At 60.3% G+C, this 22,286-nt stretch overlaps 2 protein-coding genes across 5 annotated transcripts; both read left to right on the top strand.

Annotated features, from left to right (window-relative positions):
• Positions 1-425: 425 nt before the first annotated feature.
• ZDHHC1 (zinc finger DHHC-type containing 1) lies at positions 426-17,762 on the top strand. Of its 4 annotated transcripts, none has more exons than XM_056135890.1 (13): positions 426-718; positions 6,966-7,012; positions 8,319-8,567; positions 11,704-11,879; positions 13,182-13,283; positions 13,733-13,743; positions 13,831-13,989; positions 14,157-14,272; positions 16,271-16,339; positions 16,507-16,691; positions 16,902-16,995; positions 17,131-17,188; positions 17,289-17,762. In XM_056135890.1, the coding sequence occupies exons 3-13, from the start codon at positions 8,319-8,321 to the stop codon at positions 17,570-17,572; spliced, it is 1,503 nt and encodes a 500-aa protein (XP_055991865.1). In that variant the 5' UTR covers positions 426-718; positions 6,966-7,012; the 3' UTR covers positions 17,573-17,762. The 4 variants fall into 4 exon arrangements, with proteins under 4 accessions (XP_055991865.1, XP_055991863.1, XP_055991864.1 ...); XM_056135888.1 differs by having other exon boundaries at positions 13,619-13,743; XM_056135889.1 differs by lacking the exon at positions 16,271-16,339 and having other exon boundaries at positions 13,619-13,743.
• A 719-nt stretch (positions 17,763-18,481) lies between these two features.
• TPPP3 (tubulin polymerization promoting protein family member 3) lies at positions 18,482-22,071 on the top strand. The gene is made up of 4 exons (XM_056135893.1): positions 18,482-18,693; positions 20,957-21,150; positions 21,271-21,424; positions 21,535-22,071. Exons 2-4 carry the CDS (start codon positions 20,963-20,965, stop codon positions 21,721-21,723), a joined length of 531 nt encoding a protein of 176 aa, XP_055991868.1. The 5' UTR covers positions 18,482-18,693; positions 20,957-20,962; the 3' UTR covers positions 21,724-22,071.
• Positions 22,072-22,286: the final 215 nt, after the last annotated feature.

The raw sequence follows: 22,286 nt of genomic DNA, 5'->3' as shown, positions 1-22,286 counted from the left end.
TCTAAGAGCATCATTTGCCTGCCGGAGTTTGCGCCACACTTTATATTGACGGCTGCCTCTATTTTTTTGGTGTTTTTACTGATCTAGATCTGATCTCTCCTTAGCCTGTGTGTTCCTAACGGGCAGGGATCGCACGCTTGTCCCCACTGTTCGTCCAGGGCCCAGCCCATCCTTATCAGAGCGCACGGGTCGACCTGGGGTGGGGGTGGGGGCCGCAAAAACGTCGGACTCATCCGAGTAGAAACCGAGGGGCCCGTGGAGGATTTCGCGGGGACGAGCTGTGATACTTGGGTGGGAAAACACATGGGTTTTCGAGGAGAAGGGCCCGGGGAGTGGTCCCCGCCGTCCCGGCCGAACTCCGCCCGGAGCCGGGGCGCCGCGCGAAGTGACGCGACGTGGTTTGTCCGCGGTGGGGCGCCGTAGCCCGCGCCGTTGCCAGGGGAACGGGCCCAGCGCCGGACGAGGCCCTGCCCGCCTCGGCCCGGCCGCACCGTCAGCCCGTCCGAGCCGAGCCCGAGGACTCGCCGGTCCAACCTCCGCCGCGCGGCCCGGGATGGGGCCCCGTTCCGGGGCGCGCCGCCGCCCGGTGCCCGGGGCCGCCTCCGCGGCGAGGGTCTAGAAGCGCGGCGCCCCGGGGAGGGTGGACGGCCGGGCGCGGGGACTGAACCGCTCGGTGACCTTGGCGGGGCCGATCTGGCTCGGCCGCCGCGACGCGCAGGTGAGGAACGACCCCCCTCCCGCCCCCCACCCCCCGATCGCCGCCGCCGCCGCCGCCGTCCCCGACCTGAGGCGCCGGGTCGCGGCTGCCCCCATCCGGCCGTGCCGGGGCCTGGACGCCGCCCGGGAGCGGGCAGCGCGCGGGGCCGCATTCATCAGGTTGACGGCTGCACGGAGACGCCTCCCGGGTGCCCGGGCACGGGGGACACCCCCACCCCTCCTCCCCGGCAACTCGGCCGCGCTCGGGCACCCACGTTTCTGAGGGCGCGGAGGCAGCGGGCGCCGAGGCCAGGAGGGAAAGTGATTTCAGGGCCGGCCCAGGGCCGCGGTGATGAAACGGAGAGGAGTGGTGAGGGATGGTGACTTGGAAGCTGGAAAAGGAGCCAGCCCGGCGGCGGCGGCGGCGGCGGCGGCGCGGGGGAGGCTTCGGGAAAAGGCAAACGCCACAGCAAAGATCTGGGCAAGGTCAAGTCCAGCCAGGGCCACGGGAACGGAGGGCAGCCTTGCAGGAGACGGTGGTGGGCTTGAGCCTTAGGGGAAGGGAACAGTTGCGCTGGGTTTCCAGCTTTGAAAGGCGTCTCTCTCTCTCGGGTTGTTGCCCGCTTGGTAGGTTTGAGGGCCATCCTGGTTCTGCCCACCTTGCCAGTGCCATCCAGAAGCACTTGGACTCTCTGAACCTCAGAGCCCTCCTCTGTGCAGGGGCGAGGTCCCTTTGCATGGTTTTTTTTTTGGAGGAGGGGAGGCGTGCATACTTGGTGGTGCTTAGGGCTTAACTTCTGGCTCTCCTGGCGGGGCTCCCTGGGTCATATGATATGGGGTGCTGGGGATTGAACCCTGGTCACCTGCGTGCAAGGCAAATGCTGTCCCCCTGCGTTATTGTTCCAGACCCCATCTTTGCATGTTCTTGTCAAGTAACAGAAGCACCCGCCCCTCCCCATTGCTCCCTCCTCCCAGGTCTGTGCAGAGAGCTGGCAAGGAAAGGACCTGTTTCAGGGAGTTGGGAAGTTGTGTGTGGATTCTGTTCTGGGCCTTAAAGCGGTGCCTAGCACTGGGAAAGAGCACTGGGAAAGTGCCCGCTGAGCTCCTGACAGTCATTCTCATCACTGAGATATTCTGGGGTGGGGGTGGAGGGTGCCATGATGTGGGCCTGGAGTGGACGAAGTGGCTTTACGACCTGGGTGGGGCCCTGCCTGCTCTGTGGGCCGGTGGGAGACAGGTTTGTAAATAGATAATCATCACGAGATGCAGCGGGGTGCTTAATTAGCCAAGGTTTTGTTGTTGTTTTGTTGTTGTTGTTTTTTCTTCTTCCCCACTTGTTTTTCTTACTTTGTTGTGTCACAACTTTGTTCTTAATGACTGCTTCTTGGTGGGTGTTCTTGGGCCAGGCTAGGCTCCTGTGATCATGTGAGTTGACGTCCTGGTGAAAGCAGCTGCCCGACACCCCTCGTGGGCCTTGGTTCCACCCCCGTCGCCCCCTCTTTCCTGTTTCCTTGCTTCATCTGAATTCCCATTTGCTGCAGTGGCTTCAGGAGGAGAAGGGCCCAGAATATGTTGGCGGACCACGTCACCCCCAGGAACGCTTGAGGTTTCCAGCTTGACTTGCCCTGGCATCAGACTCGTGTGTGTTGTTTGTGAGAGGAAAAGGAGGGCGGGGAGCCTCAGCCACATCTGAGATCGCTGATTGAAGAGGAGCTGGGATTTCTCCCAACTCACTTTCTGAGAGCTGTGAAGCGCATCTCAGAGGCGTCCGATCGTCATTTCCCAGAATTTTAAAGCCAGAGATATCTCTGCACCTGCAGGGAATTGCAGTGAAAAAGTTTGCGTTCCCGGTTCTTTCAGAAATGGTTTGAGTGTGTGTGTGTGTGTGTGTGTGTGTGTGTGTGTGTGAGAGTGTGTGTGTGTGAGCGCGCGTGCGCGCATGTGCATGCTGTAAAGCAGAGTGTTCCATGCAACCAGTGTTTCAAATGGGCAAACTCATTTAAATGGAGATCCTAGGGGAAAAAAAAAACCTACAAAGGATAGAAATGACACCTGAAATTCCTCTGGGAGAAGAAAGTGGGGGTTAAGGGCACACTCTCCAGGTGCCTTTCCTCCGGGTTACAGTCTAGGAGATGAGCTAGCAATGTCTGACACGGGACCGGGTCCTTCCCAGCAGTCTGCCTGTGTTCAGGCCTGGTTATCTGAGTTCAACTTGGACAAGACCCGCAGCAGTTCCGGGTCTGTCCTGCCCAGTAGCTGAACAGCACAGACTTGCTGTCCAGAGTGAGAAAGCACTGGGCTGAAACAAGCATTCTGGGTGCAGGTGGATATACGCGGTAACCAGTTTATTCCTGCCCAGGGTGACTCTGGGCTCTGCATCTCGTGAGCACATTGGCACCGGGTCATTCGGGCACGAGGCTACAGCTGGCACTTTGTTTACCCATACACATAGTTTCCCCAAGAGCAGTACGTGCAAAAAAAGTTTCCAGCAAATCCCACAGGTATCAAGGAGTCTGCAGAAAAATCCAGTCAGATCCCCTCTCTGGGGCTGCCCTGGTCACCCTCTTGCCTTTCCTTCCCGAAAGGCTCCATCCGTGCACGTGGGCACTTAAACGTCTCTGCCCCTTTGCTTTTTCCCTGGCACCATACTCAGCCACATCCCTCCTCTTGCTTCTCCCTGAACTGTGGCTCAAAGGTCACTCCATCCCTCGTTGTTTGTGATGTGGTAGAGCATTCATTCCATCGTGTGGATTGTGCTATAATTTGTTTACATTGTTTGGTGTCCTTTATTATTACAAACAAGACAGCAGTGAACTTTGTGTACTTTGTGAATATATGTCTAGGATAAATATCTCGATATGGAATGTCTGGGCCCAAGGGTGTATGTGTACTAGAGCTTGGTAGCTATTGCCAACTGCCTCCCAGCTAATAGTTCTGAAAGACAATAAAGGAGAGACAAGAGGAGGTGGCTTTGTGTAATTGGGCCCAGCGCTTCTCCCTGGGAGTCAGTTCAGAACCACAACCAAGCTTTGTCTCTTGGCAGAGCCCTCTGCCTTTGCCCTCGCTCACCGTTCTCACCGGTGGTTTTAGGTCCCAGTCCTCCAAGCCTGTTTTAGCTGTCACCTCCCTGACAGCCCTGTTACTCCACCCTTCCAGTTCCTTGGTCTCCCCTCCTAGTCCTCTTTGGAAACTGAACTCTCTCCTTCTCGAAACCCTCAGCCATCCTGCCCGGGTTCAGGGAAGCCTCAGCCCAGGGGCAGACCACACCACTCGGCTGGTCAGGTTCTTCTGACAGCATTTGGTAGCCTTCTGAAATTTTTGTTTTGCTGGAAGTGGAGTTCCCTTGAGGGAGGGATGCAAGTACAGGTGGGAAGGACAACTTCAAATGTTAAAATTGCCCATATTGAGGGCTGGAGTGGTAGTACAGTGGTAGGGCATTTGCCTTGCACATGGCTGACCCAGCTTCGATCCCCAGCTTGCCATGTGGTCCTTCAAGCACCGCCAGGAGTAATTCCTGAATGCAGAGCCAGGACTAACCTCTGTGCATTGCCAGGTGTGACCCCAAAAGCAAAAAACAAAAAGAAAAAAGATTGCCCTTATTTATTTTTATTATTATTTTTGGGGAGTGCCTTTAAACCTTGACTGTTTTTTTCCTCTCCTTGTTGCCTCATAATCCCACCCGGAAAAACATACCTACAAAAAGTGTGAAGGAGCCCAAAGAGGTAATACAGCGAGTAAGCCACTTGCTTTGCAAGTCATACCCCAGGTTCAATTCCCGTTACCAAACATGGTTCCCCCAGGCCTCCCAGGAGTGACCCCTGAACACAGAGCCAGGAGTAAGCCCTAAGCACTACCTGATGTGGCCCAAAAACAAAGAAAGAGCATTGATCCTGGAGTAAGAGAACTTAGGGTTCAAATCCCAACTCCACCACTGATCGATTATATTTGTATAGTAAATATACGGGTTGGAGCGATAGCACAGCGGGTAGGGCGTTTGCCTTGCACGCAGTCAACCAGGTTTGATTCCTTTGTCCCTCTCGGAGAGCCCAGCAAGCTACCGAGAGTATCCCACCCACACAGCAGAGCCTGGCAAGCTCCCTGTGGCGTATTCAATATGCCAAAAACAGTAACAACAAGTCTCACAATAGAGATGTTACTGGTGCCCGCTTGAGCAAATCGATGAACAATGGGAAGACAGTGCTACAGTTCTATTATTTTTGGTTCAGGGAGCCATACCTGACTGTTTGGGACTCACTCCTGATGGGGCTTATGGAGTGCTGGGAATAGAACCTGTGCTGGCTTCATGCAGAGCTAGTGCCTTCCTTAACTCTTGTTCTGTGTCTCCAGCCCTGATTACCTATAGATTAAGCATATAAAGCAAGGTAGCCTAACTTTATCTTGAAGATGCTCTTCCTGTATTTTACTTTTTTGTTTTGTTTTTTGGGCCACATCCAGTGGTGCAGTGGCGCTCAAACCTTACTCCTGGCTTTGTGCTCAGGGATCACTCCTGGTGGGGCTCTGGGGACCATATGGGATGCCAGGGGTATTGAATCTGGGTCATTCACAAACAAGTGCCCTGCTTGCTATATTGTCTCTCCTCTGTCTTGTTTATTTACTTTGGGGCTTGGGGGCCACACCTAGGAGTTGTCAAGGGCTACTCCTGGCTCTGTGGATTTGGGCCACACCCAGTGGTTCTGGGGGAGGGGGCATGTGGTGCCAGGAATTTGAGGTGTTGGCCCATGCAAGGCAAGCACTTTAACCCCTTGTTCTCTCTCCAGCTGCTTTACTATTCATTTACTTTTGTTCTGCGCTTTTTGTTTGTCTGTTTTTGAGCCACACCAGGCTATGATGAGGGCTTACTCCTGGCTCAGTGCTCAGGGATTATGGAGTGCTGGGGATTAAACCCAAGTCACTTGCATATAAGACAAGCTCCTTATCCACTGTACCATCTCTCCAGCCCCTTGGGTTTATTTATCTATTTTGGCCACACCTGGCTGGACTTGGGGGCTGCTCTGGGCTCAGGAATTGGGAGTCACTCCTGGCAGTCCTCAGGGGACCCTGTGCTGCCAGGGATTGAACCCAGGGCCTCACACAGGCAGGTGCCGTGCAGCTGAGCCACTCGAGCCGTCACAGTTAACTGAATAGTCAGGCTGCCTTTGCCTGTCCCCAGCCGCTTTTCTCCTGTCTCCCCCTCTTTGTGCCAGCCTCGCTCTGTGCTTTGTTCTGGGAAAGCAGAGAAGACGTGAAGAAGGTTCCATCCAGGTCAAAGATGCAGTCGTGGGCAGAGGGGGCTTGTGGCTGCACTTTCACCTCAGAAGTGTCAGAGGGCGACGCTTCTGGTGACTCTAAGGGCTGTCCTCTAGGGGACATTTCTGTAGGAAGCCTGTCCCCACAGTATGACTGGTCTATCCAGAGCCTGCAGGCCTCATTTTTCAGATGAGGACACAGGCCATTCAGTGAGTAAGGGACCTGTTTTCCTCCCAAACGGGGCCTTTTATTCTTCCCTTTAGAAGAACTGAAGACAAAACAAAGCATAAAAGATTCTAATTGAGGTCCTGGGAGAAGACAAAAGTCCCTCCATTTGTTTCATATTAAAAACATTTATTTTGGGGGGCGACAGTCAGCAGTGTCCAGGGGCTATTCCTGGCCCTGTGTTCCGAAGTGACCCCTGGTAGTGATCGGGGACTATAGGCGATGCCGTGGATCAACCAAGGCTGCCACAAGGCACGCGCCTTAACCCCGGTACTCTCTTTGCCCCATTTAGTGGATTGACTTCCCTGTCCCCTTCCCTTTATTGTTGTTGCATGTTTGGGGGTTGCACTTACCATGCTCCCTGCGAGGTCACACCTTTGGTTGCCATGTGCTGGAGATTACACCCCAAAGTGTGGTACACCCCCAGGATGATACTTGGCACTTGAGACAATGTCAGTAATCCTTCCTGCAGCCTTGTACTTACCATGGGGGTGGCCCCCACTGAGCCATTCTTGGCATTTCCTGTGCTTTGAGATGGGGCTTCTCAGGGCATCTTCAGTTATATCCAGGCTGGGCTTGTTGGAGACGCTGAGCCTTGGGTGACATGAAGGGCCAAGAGCAAATCCTCAGAAATTAGTTAATAGCCCAGGGGCAGGGGTAGCTGGGAGGTGTGGGTGCATGGTGGCAGAATGGGGGTGGGGGAAAGGATTGAAGGTAGGGCCAGGGTGGGGGACTGGTGGTAACAGGTGGGTCAGGAGTCCATTCCCCTCACTATACCTACGTTTCCTTTGTTTCAGATGTTTTTAAGCCAGCAAACATTTATTGAGCACCTACTACATACAAGGTATGTTCTGGGTCCTGGGGGGCTGTGGCTGTGGGGAAAAGATGTGAATAAATCCCAGTGCATGCACTCCTTTAGGAAAGCTGGCATCGTGGAGTGGACAGCTCTGGGGTGGCACATTTGCCAAGAACTGCACAAGCAAACTGCCCAGGGTTGGGGGGGGAGCGAGTGTGGAGGCTCCTGATTTCACTTAGGGTGTTTGGGGTGAGCTGGGGTGAGCATCCCACTGAGGGGGTGGCGGCAGTTGACTCTGAGGGTCTTGTTGGGCTAAGTGTAGAACGTGTTCCAGGAAGAATTGGGGGTGTGGGAGCTCCTCCTCCCTTTGGCCCTCGGTGTGGGGTCCTGACTGCCCTCTGGCTGCCAGCCCTGCGCCCCGCTCCTGGCCTTCCCACAGGAACTCTGGGTGGGCCTGCCTCCCCGAGTGTGGCGCCTTTCCCCCCACCTCGGGCCCAGAAGGTAATGGGGTGGCCACTTCCTCCCTAATGACAGGCCTGCCCTGCCTGAGACTTGGGCCACCAAGCCTGCTCTCTGACCACAGGATGCAGGTAGGGTGGAGGCGTGCTGCCCTCTGGTGGTCCGGGCCCGGCCTCCCCAGAGCCGGCCAGCGCCAGAGTCCCCAGTTCCAACCCACCTTTCAGCTCCCGCGCACCAGGCTAGCCCCAAGCTCCTCTGTTGCTGGAGCAACCGCAGAGGAATCCTCCTGTGCCGGGTGTAAGCTGCGGGCCTCCCTGCTGAGGCCTAAGGAGATGGATGAGCCCCCAGTCCTTAAGGGATTCTGCCTACCAAGGGGCAGAGGTCAGACCCCCCTCCATCACCCTCCCCCCAGTCTGAACACTCCCACTTCCTGTTTCCCTCAGCCAGGCCAGGGTCGCCTCCTGACACTTGCATTTGGGCCCCAGGACAGAAGTGACTAATCCTAACAGAATCAGCATGTGTTCTCATCTTGCTGGCCCCTGCCTGATATTGTTACCAGATGAGACATGTCTTCTTGGGTTTCACTTTGATGGCTGTGGAGACACAGCCCCTGACCAATAGACAGCCGTGCTGTGTCCTGAGTAAATCCCAGACCCTCCAAGCTTGCTGACCAGGGTGAAGGCCTGGGTCCCACACTCCTTCACCACCTTCCCCCAACCCCCTCTCGGTCAGCGGGGGGCCAGGGGTTCCCCCCTGCAGAGTAGTGAGGCAAAGGCTCCTTGTCCCAGCCTGCTCCCCTGCCCCTGGGCTGGAAACTGGCGGCAGACATGGGGCTCTGGGCTCCAGCCCGGCCCTCCCCGGGCTCGCACTTATTCTGCCCTTTGTCCCCCTGGAGATGAACATCTGCAACAAGCCCTCCAACAAGACCGCCCCTGAGAAGACGGTGTGGACAGCAGCGGCGTCAAAGTCCAGCAGACCCTCCTCGGAGCTGCTGGGCCAGCAGCGGTCCCGCCGGAACGGGTGGAGCTGGCCCCCACACCCGCTGCAGATCCTGGCCTGGCTGCTCTACTTCTTCTTCGCTCTGATCGGCTTTGGGGTCCTCATGCCCCTCTTGCCTCATGCCTGGTTGCCCTTCGGCTACACTGTATCCTTGGGAAAGAATGGGCCCGTTGGTATGTGGAAGAGGGGGGCCTTTCTCTGCCCAGAGGACCCGCTGCCTCCCTGCCCGGCCTTCCTTGTCCAGCTTCCTGATGGGGCCACTGACAGTCCCATACGTCTAGGATGCCCAGTCCCGAGGGCCTGCAGGAGCCCTGGCAGCCAGGAGAGCTGTGAAGTGCCCACTGAGCTAATCGTGTCCAGAGCTAGACAAGGGATCAATTAGAGAGTAATTATTCCATTTGTGAAAGAATTTTTCACTTTTCAGAAGGAGTCATGGTAGAATTCTTGTACATAGTCATTTTCCTGGTACATTTCAAATGTGGTTTTACTTATGGGCAGATTTACATGCTGTGACTGGGCCTGGTCTGTAAGTTAGAGCCTTGGAGAGGGAGCTCACGTTGACAGGATGCGCCGGAGGCTCCTGGCCACCGGACAGACACAGACTCACAGGAGCCTGTGGCTCCACTGCCCCCCGGGGCAGAGGACCTGGCTGCAAGGCTGGGTGGTGCAGCTGGTGGCTCTGTGCCTATGACAGGGTTAGTGCAGCCTGGCACGGGTGCTGGTGGGGTCCCGGGGGAGGAGGGCCAGGGGGCACTCAGGGCAGTAGGCAGAGGGGGCTCAATCACAGCTGGCACTTTCTGGGCTACAGCAGGTCTAGCAGCTTCTTCCAGACCCTGCTCTTCTACCCTTTCTCTTTCCCCATCTCTCCCTGTTCTCCTCCATCTGACAGGAAGGATGTGTGTGTGTGTGTGTGTGTGTGTGTGTGTGTGTGTGTGTGTATGTGTGTGTGTGCAGGAGCCCTAAGTGTGAGCACTGTTCTGGAAACTTGGGGCCCTTGGCTGCCGAGTGCCAGGGCAGAACCTGAGAGGGTGTCACCTGAAAGCAGTCACTGGAACTCCCGCTTAGTGAGATTTAGTGTCAGGTTTCACGGGCCTTGGAAGGCCCTCAGCATCTGGGCGTTTCTACTATCCAGGGACCTGGGAAAGCTGCCGAATAACCATGGACTTTGGAGCAAGCAGAACCAGAGCAAAGAACAGTGGACAAGAGTCACTGCTACTACGTGCCTCGAGCCCACCTCTCTAGTGAAGAAACTGGGGCTCAGACTCAGGCGACACAGCAGGGGGCTCAGACATCCCCTGGGCAGTGTGTGGGTGAAGGGTTTGTTCTCTGCACATTCGCGGCTTTGGGCTCCCTGAGTCTCCAGTGTGGCGGCTCCCTTTCTCAGCTGTGTTCTTCCTTCCAGCCAAGGCCCTCTCAGGGCCCTGTGGGCTGAGCTGGGTAATATCAAATACCACCAGGGCTTGGAACTGGCCTGGGCCAGAGAGTGGGCTCGGCTCTGGGCTCTCAGCTTGGAGACGGCCAGTGTTCCTTGGGGTGGCAGCCACAGACTGGGGGCAGAGGAGGACTGGAGGCCAGTGGTCCCACCTGCCCAGGTGCCCATTTGCTGTTCAGCTCTGCAGTGCAGCTCCGCCCCCTCTTCATGCCGACCTGGCTGGTGGCACCTCTTAAATGGCTTTGCCCTCTTCCAGTCTCCTGTCATCGGCCTCTCTTACCTAGATGCCATTCCAGACAGGTTGCACCACGCTCTCCAGCCTGTCGGAATCTCTGCAGCTCGAGTGCCCGCTCAGAACTACTGATGGACACAGTCCCGCCCAGCGGAACCCCCTCGAATGGCTCTGAGCTAATGGCTTCCTCCTGCTCAGGAATGAGGCTGCAGGTCCTTATATGGCCTGGAGGCTCCCCAGCCGCCAATATTATTTCCTCTATTGTTCTCTGTTGCCACAACACAGCTCTGGCCTGGAAGCCCCTGCCTTCCTCCACCCCAACGCCCAGCTCAGTCCGAAGTCAGAACCAGCGGCCCCGAGCTCGGCTGGCCTAGACTTGATTGTTTTAGCGGAGAACTAAGTTACTGACAAAGAGGATGAATCTGAAGTGTCTATCTGCAGACACATTGAAAGAACAATTCAGTTCCTTGTCGACATTTTAAAAACAAGAGGCGTCACATAAAAACCCAGATTTGTGGGCTGAAGAGGGACTTCAGGGCTAAGGTGCTTGCCTTATAGGTGGCTGACCTGGGTTCAATCCCTGCCTGGCATAGGATTCCTTGGGCACCACCAGGAATAATCCCTGAGCACAGAGCCAGAAGTGAGTACTGCTAAATGTTCCCATCTCCCAAACAGGAACAAACACAAACAGTGAGCTTCAGAATACATAAACTTGAGTGGGAGGGTCCTTGAAGGACTTTCCTATAGCTTTCAGCTTTCAAAGCTCCCTGTGGGACCCAGTGAGGGTCTGCAGGGGGACCCAGGCAGGAAGGAGGAGCAGTGTCAGGAGACCAGGGGATAGCCTGGGCAAGATATACCTCACCTGTAGCCTGGACCCTGGGGCTGAAGATGATGTGGTGGGCCATGGGACCCCCACCCCGTTTATAGCACAGCTCAGCTCTTGGGACCTTAGGGCAATTTGGGCAGGGGGTGGCAGGTGTAGGGGGGAACAGCGAAAGAGGGAGGAAGGTGACTGGATAGCCGATGGCAAGAGCATCAGTGACGGAGGGTTGCTGTCAGCCCGCCTGATGAGAGATGGACGGATGCATGCCCGGGTGGACTTGGTGAATTTGCATAGATTCAGAAGTGGCAGCAAGTTGTCGGTGTAGACATCTCCCGCAGGTGGCCCGGGCCCTGCGCAGCTAGGTCCGGAAGTGCTTCCTTTTGGTTCATGCATTAGCCAGGCTGCCTCCAGCTGGGCTCTGAATGTACCAGGCTACCCTAGACACTCAGTGGCAAGACTGCAAATGCCCAGGCTCCAGGAGGGGGAGGCAGCAGGTGTCTGAACTCGTTTCTGCAAGCCACTCTCCACTCAGCCCGGCTCCCTTTTGTGGAACTGACTTCAGACACACTTCACTATCAGAGCAGATCGTCCAGGGCCCAGTCTACGGCTCTCTGGGGCTTAGGGAGGTGCTGAAGGGCTGTGACATGGAGGCTGTTGGGGGGCTGGGGGCTGGAGGGGTCAGCCTGCGTCTTCGGGTGGCTGGCCTGTAGAGGAAGAGCCACTCTGGCCACAGGAGGCGCTGGTGGGGCTCCATCTGACTGAGCAAGGAGTGAGTCTTTAACCTGCCGGGCCAGTTTATGGGCGCCATCTTTCTCTGCCACCTCGTGGTGCATCTGACTGCTGTCACTATAGATCCAGCAGATGCCAATGTGCGGGACAAGAGCTACTCAGGACCCCTGCCCATCTTCAACCGCAGCCAACATGCACACGTCATCGAGAACCTGCACTGCAACTTGTGCGACGTGAACGTGTGAGTGGACTGTGTCGCGGATGATGCGGGCGATGCGTGTGCCCCAGCAGTAAGGGGCACGTCCAGAGCTGGCCAGTCGCCCGAGGCCTGAGACCCTCGTGTGTGCCATCCAGCATCCCGAGGGAGAGGCAGGAAGTTGGGCAAGGGAGGTGAGGAGACAAGTGATCGGAAATGGATGAGGCGCCTTATGTCCAGGCACTGACTTGGGGGGCCTTGGGCTCTACCGCATCCTCTGACCACTGATTCCTAGATGGGGTGAGCCAGGAGAGTTGGCCTCTGAGTCCTTCCCAAGTGCTGACCCCCCAGAGCTGCCTCCTACAGGGCAGGCGCGCCTTTCAGGCTCAGACTGAGTTTGGCCTGAGCCTCAGGGCAGCAGCGGACACGCTTGGCGCCCAGCAGCTGGTTCACCTCTTTTGTCCGCCGGCACTGGTGGGTGAGAGAACAGACGACTCAGAGTCCTCATGCTTTGAGCTGGCCCAGACTGTCTGCTGGGGCCCTGCCCCACTTCTGCCTCCCGGTCTCCAGGACTGTGGCCAAGGGCAGCTCCTGACTCCTGCTGGGAAGGCGAGGCAGCCTGTTGAAGAGGTCTGGCCACCGGATGGTAGAAGCCAGTGGCCAGAGGATGCTGAGGACCTGGGACTCAGACCACCCAGTCCGCATGCTGTTTGCCTGTAACTGCCCTTGCACCCCCACCCCCCCACCGCAGGGCTCTCTGTTCTGAGCTGGTCAGGCCCCATCAGGCATGCTCCCCTGGGGCTTCCCTGGGAACCCCCACTCCTTGACCCCGGAGGTTAGGAGATTCAATTACCTTCCTCCCGTGGCCTCCTCTAACCCTTCCCCATACCATCACGCGCCTTGTCCTTTGTCTCCCTTTGGAGTAGCCCAGACAGACAGGTTTTCAGGGAGAACGCCATAAACGAGCAGGGGAACAGGCGTCCCAAAATAACGTCGGGAAGATTCAAGTTGGACCCCTCTTCTCGGAGTTCTGCTCCCCGGCCTGAGCATGCGTCGGCCCTCCTGGGTCGGTGCAGGGGTCCTGGCTTGGAAAAGAAGCCTAGCTGGCACGGTCCACCACCGTCACCCCCGCAGGCAGCCGAGTGTGTCAGCCATGCCCGTGCTCGTAGCGCGGCCTCCTTTGGGTGCCCAGCTCCGCAGTGCCGCCAGAGGGCGCGTGCGTTCCCGCTGTTCGGGCGCGGTGTAGGCAGGGGCTCAGGGGTCCTTCCGCTAGCTAGGAGCAGTGAGCCGTGGAGGGGGCAGGGGAGCCTGAGCTCCAGACCACGCTGTGACCCCTCCCCTCCGCAGGAGCGAGCGCTCCAAGCACTGCAGTGCTTGTAATAAATGTGTGTGCGGCTTTGACCATCACTGCAAGTGGCTAAATAACTGCGTGGGCGAGAGGAACTACAGGTGAGAGCGAGGGCGACGGCATGGGGGGCGGGTGAGGGGCGATGGGAGGATGGGGCTCCTGGGGATACAGGTGCCCAAGCCTGTGATCCTGTAGATGAGGCTGGGCCGGTGTGCCCAGAGACCCTGTGCACTGGTCTGAGGGAATGTGCTGGAAGGCCACTTGCTGCCTGGGCGCCACTGAGGGCAGGTGTGGGGTCTCTGCTGGCCCTGGAGGAGCTGGCAGTGGAGGCTCCCTTCACCTTGGGAGTGTGGCTCCCGTCCCAACCCTTTTGAGCTCTGGGCCCTTACACCCAGCCGGGCGCGGGGTGCTGACAGTTGCCCACGGCTGGGCCCAGGCTCTTTCTGCACAGCGTGGTGACCGCCTTACTGGGTGTCGTGCTCCTTGTGGTGGTGGCCAGTTATGTCTTTGTGGAGTTCTTTGTCAATCCCATGCAACTGCGCACTGACAGCCACTTTCAAGGTCAGTCTGCACCCCCTGACCTCCCCCCCTGCCCCCCTCCGCCTGGCCCTGCCCTCGTCCCTGCTTACAGCCCGTCTGTGCCGGCAGACCTGAAGAATGACACCGAGGAATGGTTCATGTTTCTGCCTGCTGCCCCCTTGAAGACCAAGGCTCCCACCATCCCAGTCCTGGCCGCCCTCCTCATCCTCCTGGGCCTGCTTTCCAGTGCCCTGCTCGGCCACCTGCTCTGCTTCCACATTTACCTCAGTGAGTCCGTTGGTCTGGAGTGCCCCGAGGCCAGGCCCTGCCCGTGGCTCTTCCATGCCCGGGTCTCACCCCAGGCTCAGTGCTTGCAGCAGCGCCCAGGGCCCTGCCTCCCCCTCTTGGGTCCAGGTGCCTCTGCCCTGATCCTTTCCTCACTCCTGCCCCCCCAGTGTGGCACAAGCTCACCACCTACGAGTACATCGTGCAGCACCGCCCACCGCAGGAGGCAAAGCCCCCCGCTGCGCGGGAGTTCAAGTTGTGTCCCCCAGAAAGACGGCCCATTCAGGTAGAGAATCCGCCCAGGGCCCCGAGGGGGTGGGAGTCGGGGACCTGTGTGTGGGTGGACCCCTGGGGTGTAGGGAGACGCCGGTGAGGTAACAGGGCGAAGGGCCACCGGCCCCCGTGTCCCGTCTTAAGCCACTGCCCACGTGCTCTGGTGTGGGGCAGCCTGAGGGAGCACATGTGCCTCCATGCTCGTCCCCAGCGAATGGAAGCGGGTAGGACCGGAGCAGAGACTGAGTCATGGTGGAGTGTGGGCTTCTCCACCCTGACCTGCCAAGCCTTAACCCTCCAGCCAGCGGGGAGGCAGGTAGCATTGCCACACCCAGGGTCATGGAGGCCGGGAAGGCAGCAGGGAAGCCAGGCCTGGGAAGAGTTAAGGACCTGGAAGCAGGAATCCACCCAGCTGCTGGCCCGCCTACCCCCATTCCCACGCCCTGTTACTTCCTGAGGTCAGCAGCTGGGGGTGGGGGGGGGCCCAGTCCCCAAAGTCTCCAGGGACTGGGAAGGCAGGGGGCCCAGGCAGGCCTTGCTGGGAAGGCTGGGCCCTGCATCCCTGGTCCTCATGGCAACTGGACACAAACACAGTCCAGTGGGTGGATGGAGGGAGGGCTGGGGACCCCGCCTCTCCTGTCCTCACTGCCAGGGGTGGGCCAGGCTGAGGGGAGTGCTGCTGTGATTGGAGACCCCCTGCCGCCGCCCTGAGGACCTGCCCTGGGTCCTGGTGGCACCATCCCCACCCACTCCCAGACGAGACTGAGCGGGCAGTCTCCAGCTGCAGCCAGTGAATGCAGAAGCAGGGCTGACCCTGGACGCCTGGACCCTGGGCTCTGGCTTCCGCCTTATGGTCACTGCTGACCTCGGCATTGGGCCAGAGGTGCCAGCAGTGAGGGCATTTGATATCATCTGCAAAAGACACGAAGGAGGCCTGGGAGAGAAAGGGCAGCAGATCAGGCACTTGCCTTGCAGATAGCCAAGGCCAGTGACCACCCGGGGTCCATCTCCAGCACCCCATGTGCTCCCCAGATTAGCCAGGAGTGAGTCCTGAGCACAGAGCCAGGAGTAAGCCCTGAGCACCAGTGACCCGAGGGGGAAGTGAGGTGGCAGAGGGAGGAGCTAAGGGAGAGCTGGGTGAGGGGCGAGAGAAAAGAGTGGGGCACCCGGGTGGTACCCCCAGACTTTCCGCACTGACTGGTTGCTCAGGATTCTCAGATCATCCTCAGAGGCTTGGGACCCCCTCCAGGAGCCCATCAGGGGCTTTGCCCGCTGCTCTGCCAGGCCTGCAGGAGTGCTGAGTCCACAGGGGAGGGAGATGCCCTGGAGTTAGCAGGAGGATGGCCCATGGCTGACCTCTGACCCCATTCCTTTTTCTCGGGACCCCTGCTGGATTGGCGCCCTCACCACTACCCCCTCCGCTCAGAGGGCCGCCCGGGCAGAGGTGGGCATGGCGCTTGCCCCGACTTCAGTGTCTGGTCACACTGCGGCCAGAGGCTGGGCTCAGTCCCCCAGATCTGCCAGGGCCCCGTAGGCAGCCACCCCACCCCCACCCTGAGCAGGAATGCGGGAGGGGCCCCAATTTGGAGCCGTTGCCCCCAAACATAGGCTTGTTTTAGAGACGGCGGCGTTGCTGTTACAGTGTCATCTCTGCATTAGTCAGGACGCCTGGGTCTCCATGGAAACGGCTGCCGAGCCGGCGACAGCTGTCCGGGTGCCTCCCCCCGCCGGCAGGGGCGGGGACTGGCCTGGCGGGCTCCGCCCCCCACCCTGCCGGGCTGGCGCGGTCGGTGCTTTTGTTTCGGCACCTACGGCCCCCGGGGGCGGGGCCGGGCGCATCCTGCTTGCCGAGGTGCGGGCCTCCGCCCTTTGCACGACCTCCTGCAGCTGGGGTTTGGGTCTGCAACTCCCTTGCCGCGGGGAGGGTCAGTCACGAAGCCTAGTTCTGCCCTCCACCGGGGTCGGGTTGGGGTGATGGTGGACCCCCTCCTCGCCCATCTTTCTCCCCCAGTGCACGCAGAAGCCGACATTCTGCGGATTGTCTGAGGGTGAAGGGGGTGCAGCGTGCGCGGAGCCGCGGGTGCGTTCCGGCTGTGAGCAGCCAGAGGCTGGAGTCCCGGGCGGGCGGAGGGGGGCGGGGAGTCTGGCTCCTGCTCTGAGCAGGTGTGTGTCCCCGGGACTGGGTGGAGGGGGTTGGGGGGCTGCCGGGGTTCCCTGCACCGAATTGAGAGAGGCTTTGCCCCGCAGAGACTGAGCTGGAAGAAAATCCTGAGAAGGGGTTCAGGAACGGCCAGGACTGGGTGGGCTCCCAGCGAACCCTCCTGCCCCCCTGACCACCACCTTCCCCAGGAGACGGACTTCTCCATGCGGACCTCTGGTCAGGTGGACCCTGAGTCCCCTGACCATGCCAGACTGGTCACACTGAATGCCAAGTGAGTGTCACTTGGCTCACTCCTGCCAGGGCCAGCCATCTTCCTCCATCCCCCTCCGCTGCATGGCAGGTTCACCTGGGGTGGGTAGAAAGGGGGCAGGTCTAACCCCTTGTGGTTCATTGCTTGGGGCTATCTCTGGGAGTTGGGGGTGGAGGTGGGCTCGAAGGAACAGCACCCCACCTTCCCGGCCTGCTTCCTCGGCAGCGGCAGCTCCTCCGGCTTTCTTGCCACCACTGGCCAAGTGGGGCCTGTGCCACCCTCCTCCCAAGACACGCTGGCTCCACCTCCCAGGATCAGACCCCAGGTACGGGGCACTGCCCTGAACCCCCTGCCCGCTGGCAGGGGAGGGAAACGAAGCCGTGTCCTGGCGCGCACTCTTGCTTCTTTGGGCCATTTGAGTGTGGGCCGGGGACGTCCATACTCCCCCTTGTCTCCGCAGGAAAAGAGGAAGAGACGCGTGTGCAAGGTGCCAAATTCTGTGGCCCCCAGGCAGACGGGTGAGCCCCCTTCCTGTCTCCTGCCTGGCCTTCGGGGGGCAGCTCCTCACGGGAAGGGCGGCCCGAGGCAGGCGTCCTCACCGTCCCCTCTGCCCCTCAGGGTTTCTGGCCCCCCGCGGCCCCTCCAGCTTCTCATCTGATTCCGAGGACACCAGCTCGGAGCTCCCCGCCGATCCTGCCGGCGCCTACCATTCGGCGTCGGCCGAGTCCATGGACGAGATCCCAGTGGCGCAGACGCGCCTGGGCAGCGCCGCTCTGGCGGCCCCGGGGGCCAAGGACCGGGAGCCCGGGCTGGCGCTGCAGGCACGTGCGCCCGCCGTGTTCGTGAGCCTGAGCAGCGGCGAGCCGGGGGCGCCGGGCGGCGGCGAGGCCCGTCTGCCGTAGCGGTGCCCAGAGGCGGAGGGCCGAAGAGGAGCGGCCGGCCCGGTTCTCTATGCAACACCCGACCCTCGCCGCGACGAGTGCACTTTAGGGGCGCCTAAGGCCGGCGGGTTCGGCCCCCCTCCCCCACGATTCAGCAATACCTGCCCCGCCGACTATAATGCTCGAATAAACTTTTTTATGCTTTTGCGGACATCGTGCATTTCTAACGGCGGGGCTCACGGGCCCTCGTGGACGGTCTGCAGCGGGCAGGGGCCGCTGTACTGTGAGCTGGGGTGTTGCCGGCAGGTACGCGGGGACGCCTCGCTCACTCACTCCCGGTTAGGAAACATCTGCCTGGAGGTTATTTTCCTGAAGATGGGGTTTGCTCTTGGAGACTGGGCTGGTAGCAGGCTTTGGGCTCCGGCGGGGATAGCGGGAGCAGAGATCCGGGTGCCCGAACCGGGCATGGGTGGGGGGCACCAGAGGCGGCCGCGGACCCCGGAGGTCCAGGAGAATTTTCGCGGACCGTAGGACTGCGTCAGTGTGCCGGGACGGTCCCCGTCATTCGCTCGCCGTGCTTCCCCTCTCCCAGCGCTCGAGGCTGGACATTCACTACCCCAGAGAAAAGGGGAGTCAGGGGCTGCCCCCTCCCCTGAACCCATCAGACAGCCTCGGCTTGCGACTTTGGGAATCTACCACGGCTTTGGGGTTCTTACGGCTTCTGGATTCTATCACGGAGCTAGGAACCTGCTCCGAACTTCGGGCGAGCCCAGTCGGGGCCGTCTCCCGAGTAGGGGACCAGCAGAGCTGGGGAGGGCCGGACCCCCAGCCCCGAGCAGCGCGCAGGGCGCCGGCAGCGGCCCCGCCCCCGCGGAGCCCGGGCGCCGGGAGGGCGGTGTCCGGGGGCGGAGCCAGCATGACCTTGGTCACTCTCTCGCCGAGACAGCCCGGGGGTGGGACTCCGTCTCTATGGAGACCGAGAAACAGGGGATAATACGAGGGAGCCGCCCGGGCTGCAGTCCCGCCCCGGAGCCGGCAGGGAGCAGAGCTGCGGAGCCGCCGGGTCTCCCGCGTCCGTGGGTCCATTCTCGCGTCCTTCTGTCCATCGGCGCTCTGCAGGAGTAGCCACCAGGTGGAAGCCGGTAGGAGACCCGGGCGCCGATCCTACCTGTTATCCTGCACGATAAGTAAGGGGGTGAGATGGGAAAGGCCTGGAGGGGGTCTCTATCCCTTTGGATTCCTGCGCAGCCGCCAGGCGAGCGAGCGGCCCTCCCTGGACCCCAGCCCCCACCCCCCCACATGCCCCGCTGATTGATGACTCCAGCTGTCCTAGCGGGTGCAGGCGGGTGGCCCCAGTTCACGGGCGTGGCCGCCGCACCAACAGCCTGCAGACCCCTGGGCCTGAGATCATCGGAGCCTCCATCTTCCCACAGACTAGAAGTGAGCACTGGAGGCTGGATCCTGCCAGTCCCTCCCGCCCTCGAGACAAGCACCCTGAGGCTACAAGCCCACCCCTAGACTGTACCTGGGTGAACCAAGCTTACGGTCTTTGGGTTCTTGGAGTCTGGCTGCATACACCAGCAGAGTGAGGGTGTGGCGTGGCTGGAGAGTGACCCTAAGAGTCAGTGGCACGGGAGCAGCCACTTAGGAGGGAGCTAGTAGGGTCTCTGAAAATGCTTTCAGCATGAAGGCCTGGGGTAGCGAGCGGAAGGGGGGCTGGATCAGGGATCCCTGGAAGCTCTAAGGCATAGATGGTTCTGGAGAGCTCAGAGGGTGTGGTCAGGAAGACTGCAGTGGAGGTGGGGGGGAGCGGGGGTGCTGAGCACAGAGAGGGGCGTCGCAGCATAGTACCTGGGGGTCTGTATGTGCAAGTATGTGGTCGCGGACATAGGGGGGGTGCTCCATGGGGGTGTGGGCCTGAGAGTGGGGCATGAAGGCTGTGGGTGTGTGGACACCGCAGGGCGAGGGTGTGGTTCAAAGCAGTGGGGGTGGCATGGGTGCTGAGCGAATATGAATCGGGCCTTGGGGTGGGAGTTGGAGGGTGGCCTTGGTCCTGGGCTGCTGCCACAGTGCAGGCCTGGGGTGTGGTCAGGGAGGCTTGGGGGGAGGGGGAGTGTTTTCTGCATGGGGAGTGTTGCTGAGGACTTGGTGGTCAGGGGCCTAGGAGGAGACCTATTAGAGGCGGTTCCTGCGGGGGGGGGGGTGGGGGAGAGTGCGGATGCAGAGACTGGTCCAGGCCCGCAGGTCGACAGCTGTGGGGGGGGGGGGGAAGGCCAGCCTCCGCAGTGCTGGGCTGTAGGTGTGGTCAGGGTGGGCTGGGACCAGGCTGTAGGTGTGGCCAGGGGGAACAGGTCCTGGGTGGGGTGGTCAGGGCTGAGCACATCGGTCCGTGGCAGGGTGGTGCTCAGGGTGTGGCCAGCGCCCCCCCACCCACCCACTAGGAGAGGGAAGGCGCAGAGCCCGGGGAGGCCAGCTTCAGTGCAGGCTGTAGGTGTGAGAAGTCCTGGGCCAAGACCACAGCCCACTCGCTGACATGCCTCTGCAGGCCCGTAGCCACAACCTCCACTATGACAAGCCCCCCCAATCACTTGCTTCTTCGAAACCCTACAGATGGGGAGGCTACAGCCTCAATGGGTGGCAAGGGGCCAGGAAGCCACGGTTGCGCCCCAGGCACTGGGAGTACTGGCGTGCCCCACCCGTGGGCCCCTGCTCCCCAGCCCAGCCCAGCCCAGCCGCCCTGGGAGCTTCTCCCCGCGCCGCCCTGACACCATCCTGCCCTTAGCAACACTCTCCAAGCAGCACCACCCTCCCTTAGCAACTGTCTCTAGGCTTCACAAACTGTGGCCAGGCCAGCCCCAAGTTCCCGCTCCCCTCATGTTTTTGTTTAACAGCAAATAGTAACAAGGCCCTGGCCAGACCAGCTGCACCCCTGCCTAGGGCATGCACCCCTGCCTGTGCCCTGGCACCTTCTCAACCTGGGCTGGGTTTTGCTGGGGCCTCATGGACGGATAGACACACAGCCCTCGCAAGAGTACCTGCCCGGCCAGCGCCGTGGCCCGGCCCTCCCTCTGTGTGGCATGGAACTCTGCCACCCTCACTTCCACCCCAGCAGGCTTTGTGCCAGGGCCAGACAAAGCCATGGCCCCAGCTGCTGCCCTCCCAGCCTCTGGACAGTGCTACTCTGTTCCCAGCCTCGTGTGGGCATCATGATTTCAGCTTCTCCACTTCACTCGGGCTGGGCTGGCCCTGAGCAACAGGACCTTGCCTCCTGGGGCTCTTCCGTAGGATTCTGTGGCCAGCCCCTCTCCCTGGGCAGCTGTGCCCCAGGACCCTCAGAGGCACAGGCACCCATTTCTGGGGCTTGGGGAGGGAAGGGGCTCCCCGAATAAAAGTGGGTTCCCACAGGGGAACATGGCAACGAGCACAGATGTGGCTGGGCTGGAGGAGAGCTTCCGCAAGTTTGCCATCCATGGTGACCCCAAGGCCAGCGGGCAAGAGATGAACGGCAAGAACTGGGCCAAACTGTGCAAGGACTGCAAGGTGGCCGACGGCAAGGCTGTGACCGGGACCGATGTCGACATCGTCTTCTCCAAAGTCAAGTGAGCCCCAGGCCCCTGCTTCTGACGCTCCCAGGTCGGGGGTGGTGGGAGACCCGGGCCAGTGGGGACGGGGGGGTCACCACGGAGGGGGAGCACTCACGGAGCTCCCGTATCTGGCAGGGCAAAGTCGGCTCGGGTCATCAACTATGAAGAGTTCAAGAAAGCTCTCGAAGAGCTGGCTGCCAAGCGATTCAAGGGGAAGAACAAGGAGGAGGCCTTCGATGCCATCTGCCAGCTGGTGGCGGGCAAAGAGCCAGCCAACGTGGGCGTCACCGTAAGTGTGCTGCTGGTTTTGGGGTGGCCTCTGAGGGGAGCCGCATGGGGTGCCTCTTGGCGGGGGTGGGAAGGGCTGGCTCCCTACCCAGGGAAACTGTCTCTAAACAGAAAGCCAAAACCGGGGGTGCTGTGGAGCGGCTGACCGACACCAGCAAGTACACGGGCTCCCACAAGGAGCGCTTCGACGAGAGCGGCAAGGGCAAGGGCATTGCCGGGCGACAGGACATCCTGGACGACAGTGGCTACGTGAGTGCCTACAAGAACGCAGGCACCTACGATGCCAAGATGAAGAAGTGAGGCCTGGCCAGGGCCCCCAGCACGGCTGCCCCGCCAGAGGCTCGGGCCTAGGCCTGAGGGGCACGCGGAGCAAGAGAGCCCGGTCCCCTCCCTGCTGGACCTGCCACCCAGCGCTTCCTGCCCAGCCCACCAGGCCTCTGACCCAGACTGCTCTGCGGCCCCTTCCCCACCCACTTCCTCCCCCAACTTCTTTCCATCTGGGGAGATTCTGTGCCGACAGCCTCACCGCCCCGACTGACCGCTGGGCATGGCTAACTCCTGCCTGCTTGCCTCATATTTAAGCTGCTGCTCTGGCCAAGTGCCTGATCCTGACCCAGACCTCAATAAAGACCCCTTTTGTACCGGTCAGGCCGGGTTGGGTGTGTGGTTCTGGGGATGATGACACTCCTAGCCTGCTGCCCCGTCCCTCTCACTTCCTGCCTGTCGCACCCTTCAGATCGTCTCACCAGCAGCCTGCCCAGCAAGTGACACTCACGTGAGGACACTTCCCTTAGCACGGGCACGGCCGCCCGTGGGTGCAGCTGAGGATGCTGAGAGCTTTTCCCTCAGCGCCTCCCGCCTTC

The sequence above is a fragment of the Sorex fumeus genome, unplaced genomic scaffold (genome assembly GCF_029834395.1).
Source record: "Sorex fumeus unplaced genomic scaffold, SorFum_2.1 ptg000122l, whole genome shotgun sequence".
Taxonomy (NCBI): Eukaryota; Metazoa; Chordata; class Mammalia; order Eulipotyphla; family Soricidae; genus Sorex; species Sorex fumeus.
Note: the sequence above shows the minus strand (reverse complement) of the source record. Positions and strands in the feature narration are given on the sequence as shown.

Excerpts from the sequence above, each read along its gene's own strand:
- ZDHHC1 (XM_056135888.1), top strand. The coding sequence starts at position 8,319 with ATGAACATCTGCAACAAGCCCTCCAACAAGACCGCCCCTGAGAAGACG. Across the intron at positions 13,744-13,830 it reads CACTGACAGCCACTTTCAAG|ACCTGAAGAATGACACCGAG; the intron begins GTCAGTCTGCAC and ends CTGTGCCGGCAG. Across the intron at positions 16,996-17,130 it reads CTCCCAGGATCAGACCCCAG|GAAAAGAGGAAGAGACGCGT; the intron begins GTACGGGGCACT and ends TTGTCTCCGCAG.
- TPPP3 (XM_056135893.1), top strand. The coding sequence starts at position 20,963 with ATGGCAACGAGCACAGATGTGGCTGGGCTGGAGGAGAGCTTCCGCAAG. Across the intron at positions 21,151-21,270 it reads ATCGTCTTCTCCAAAGTCAA|GGCAAAGTCGGCTCGGGTCA; the intron begins GTGAGCCCCAGG and ends CGTATCTGGCAG. Across the intron at positions 21,425-21,534 it reads CAGCCAACGTGGGCGTCACC|AAAGCCAAAACCGGGGGTGC; the intron begins GTAAGTGTGCTG and ends GTCTCTAAACAG.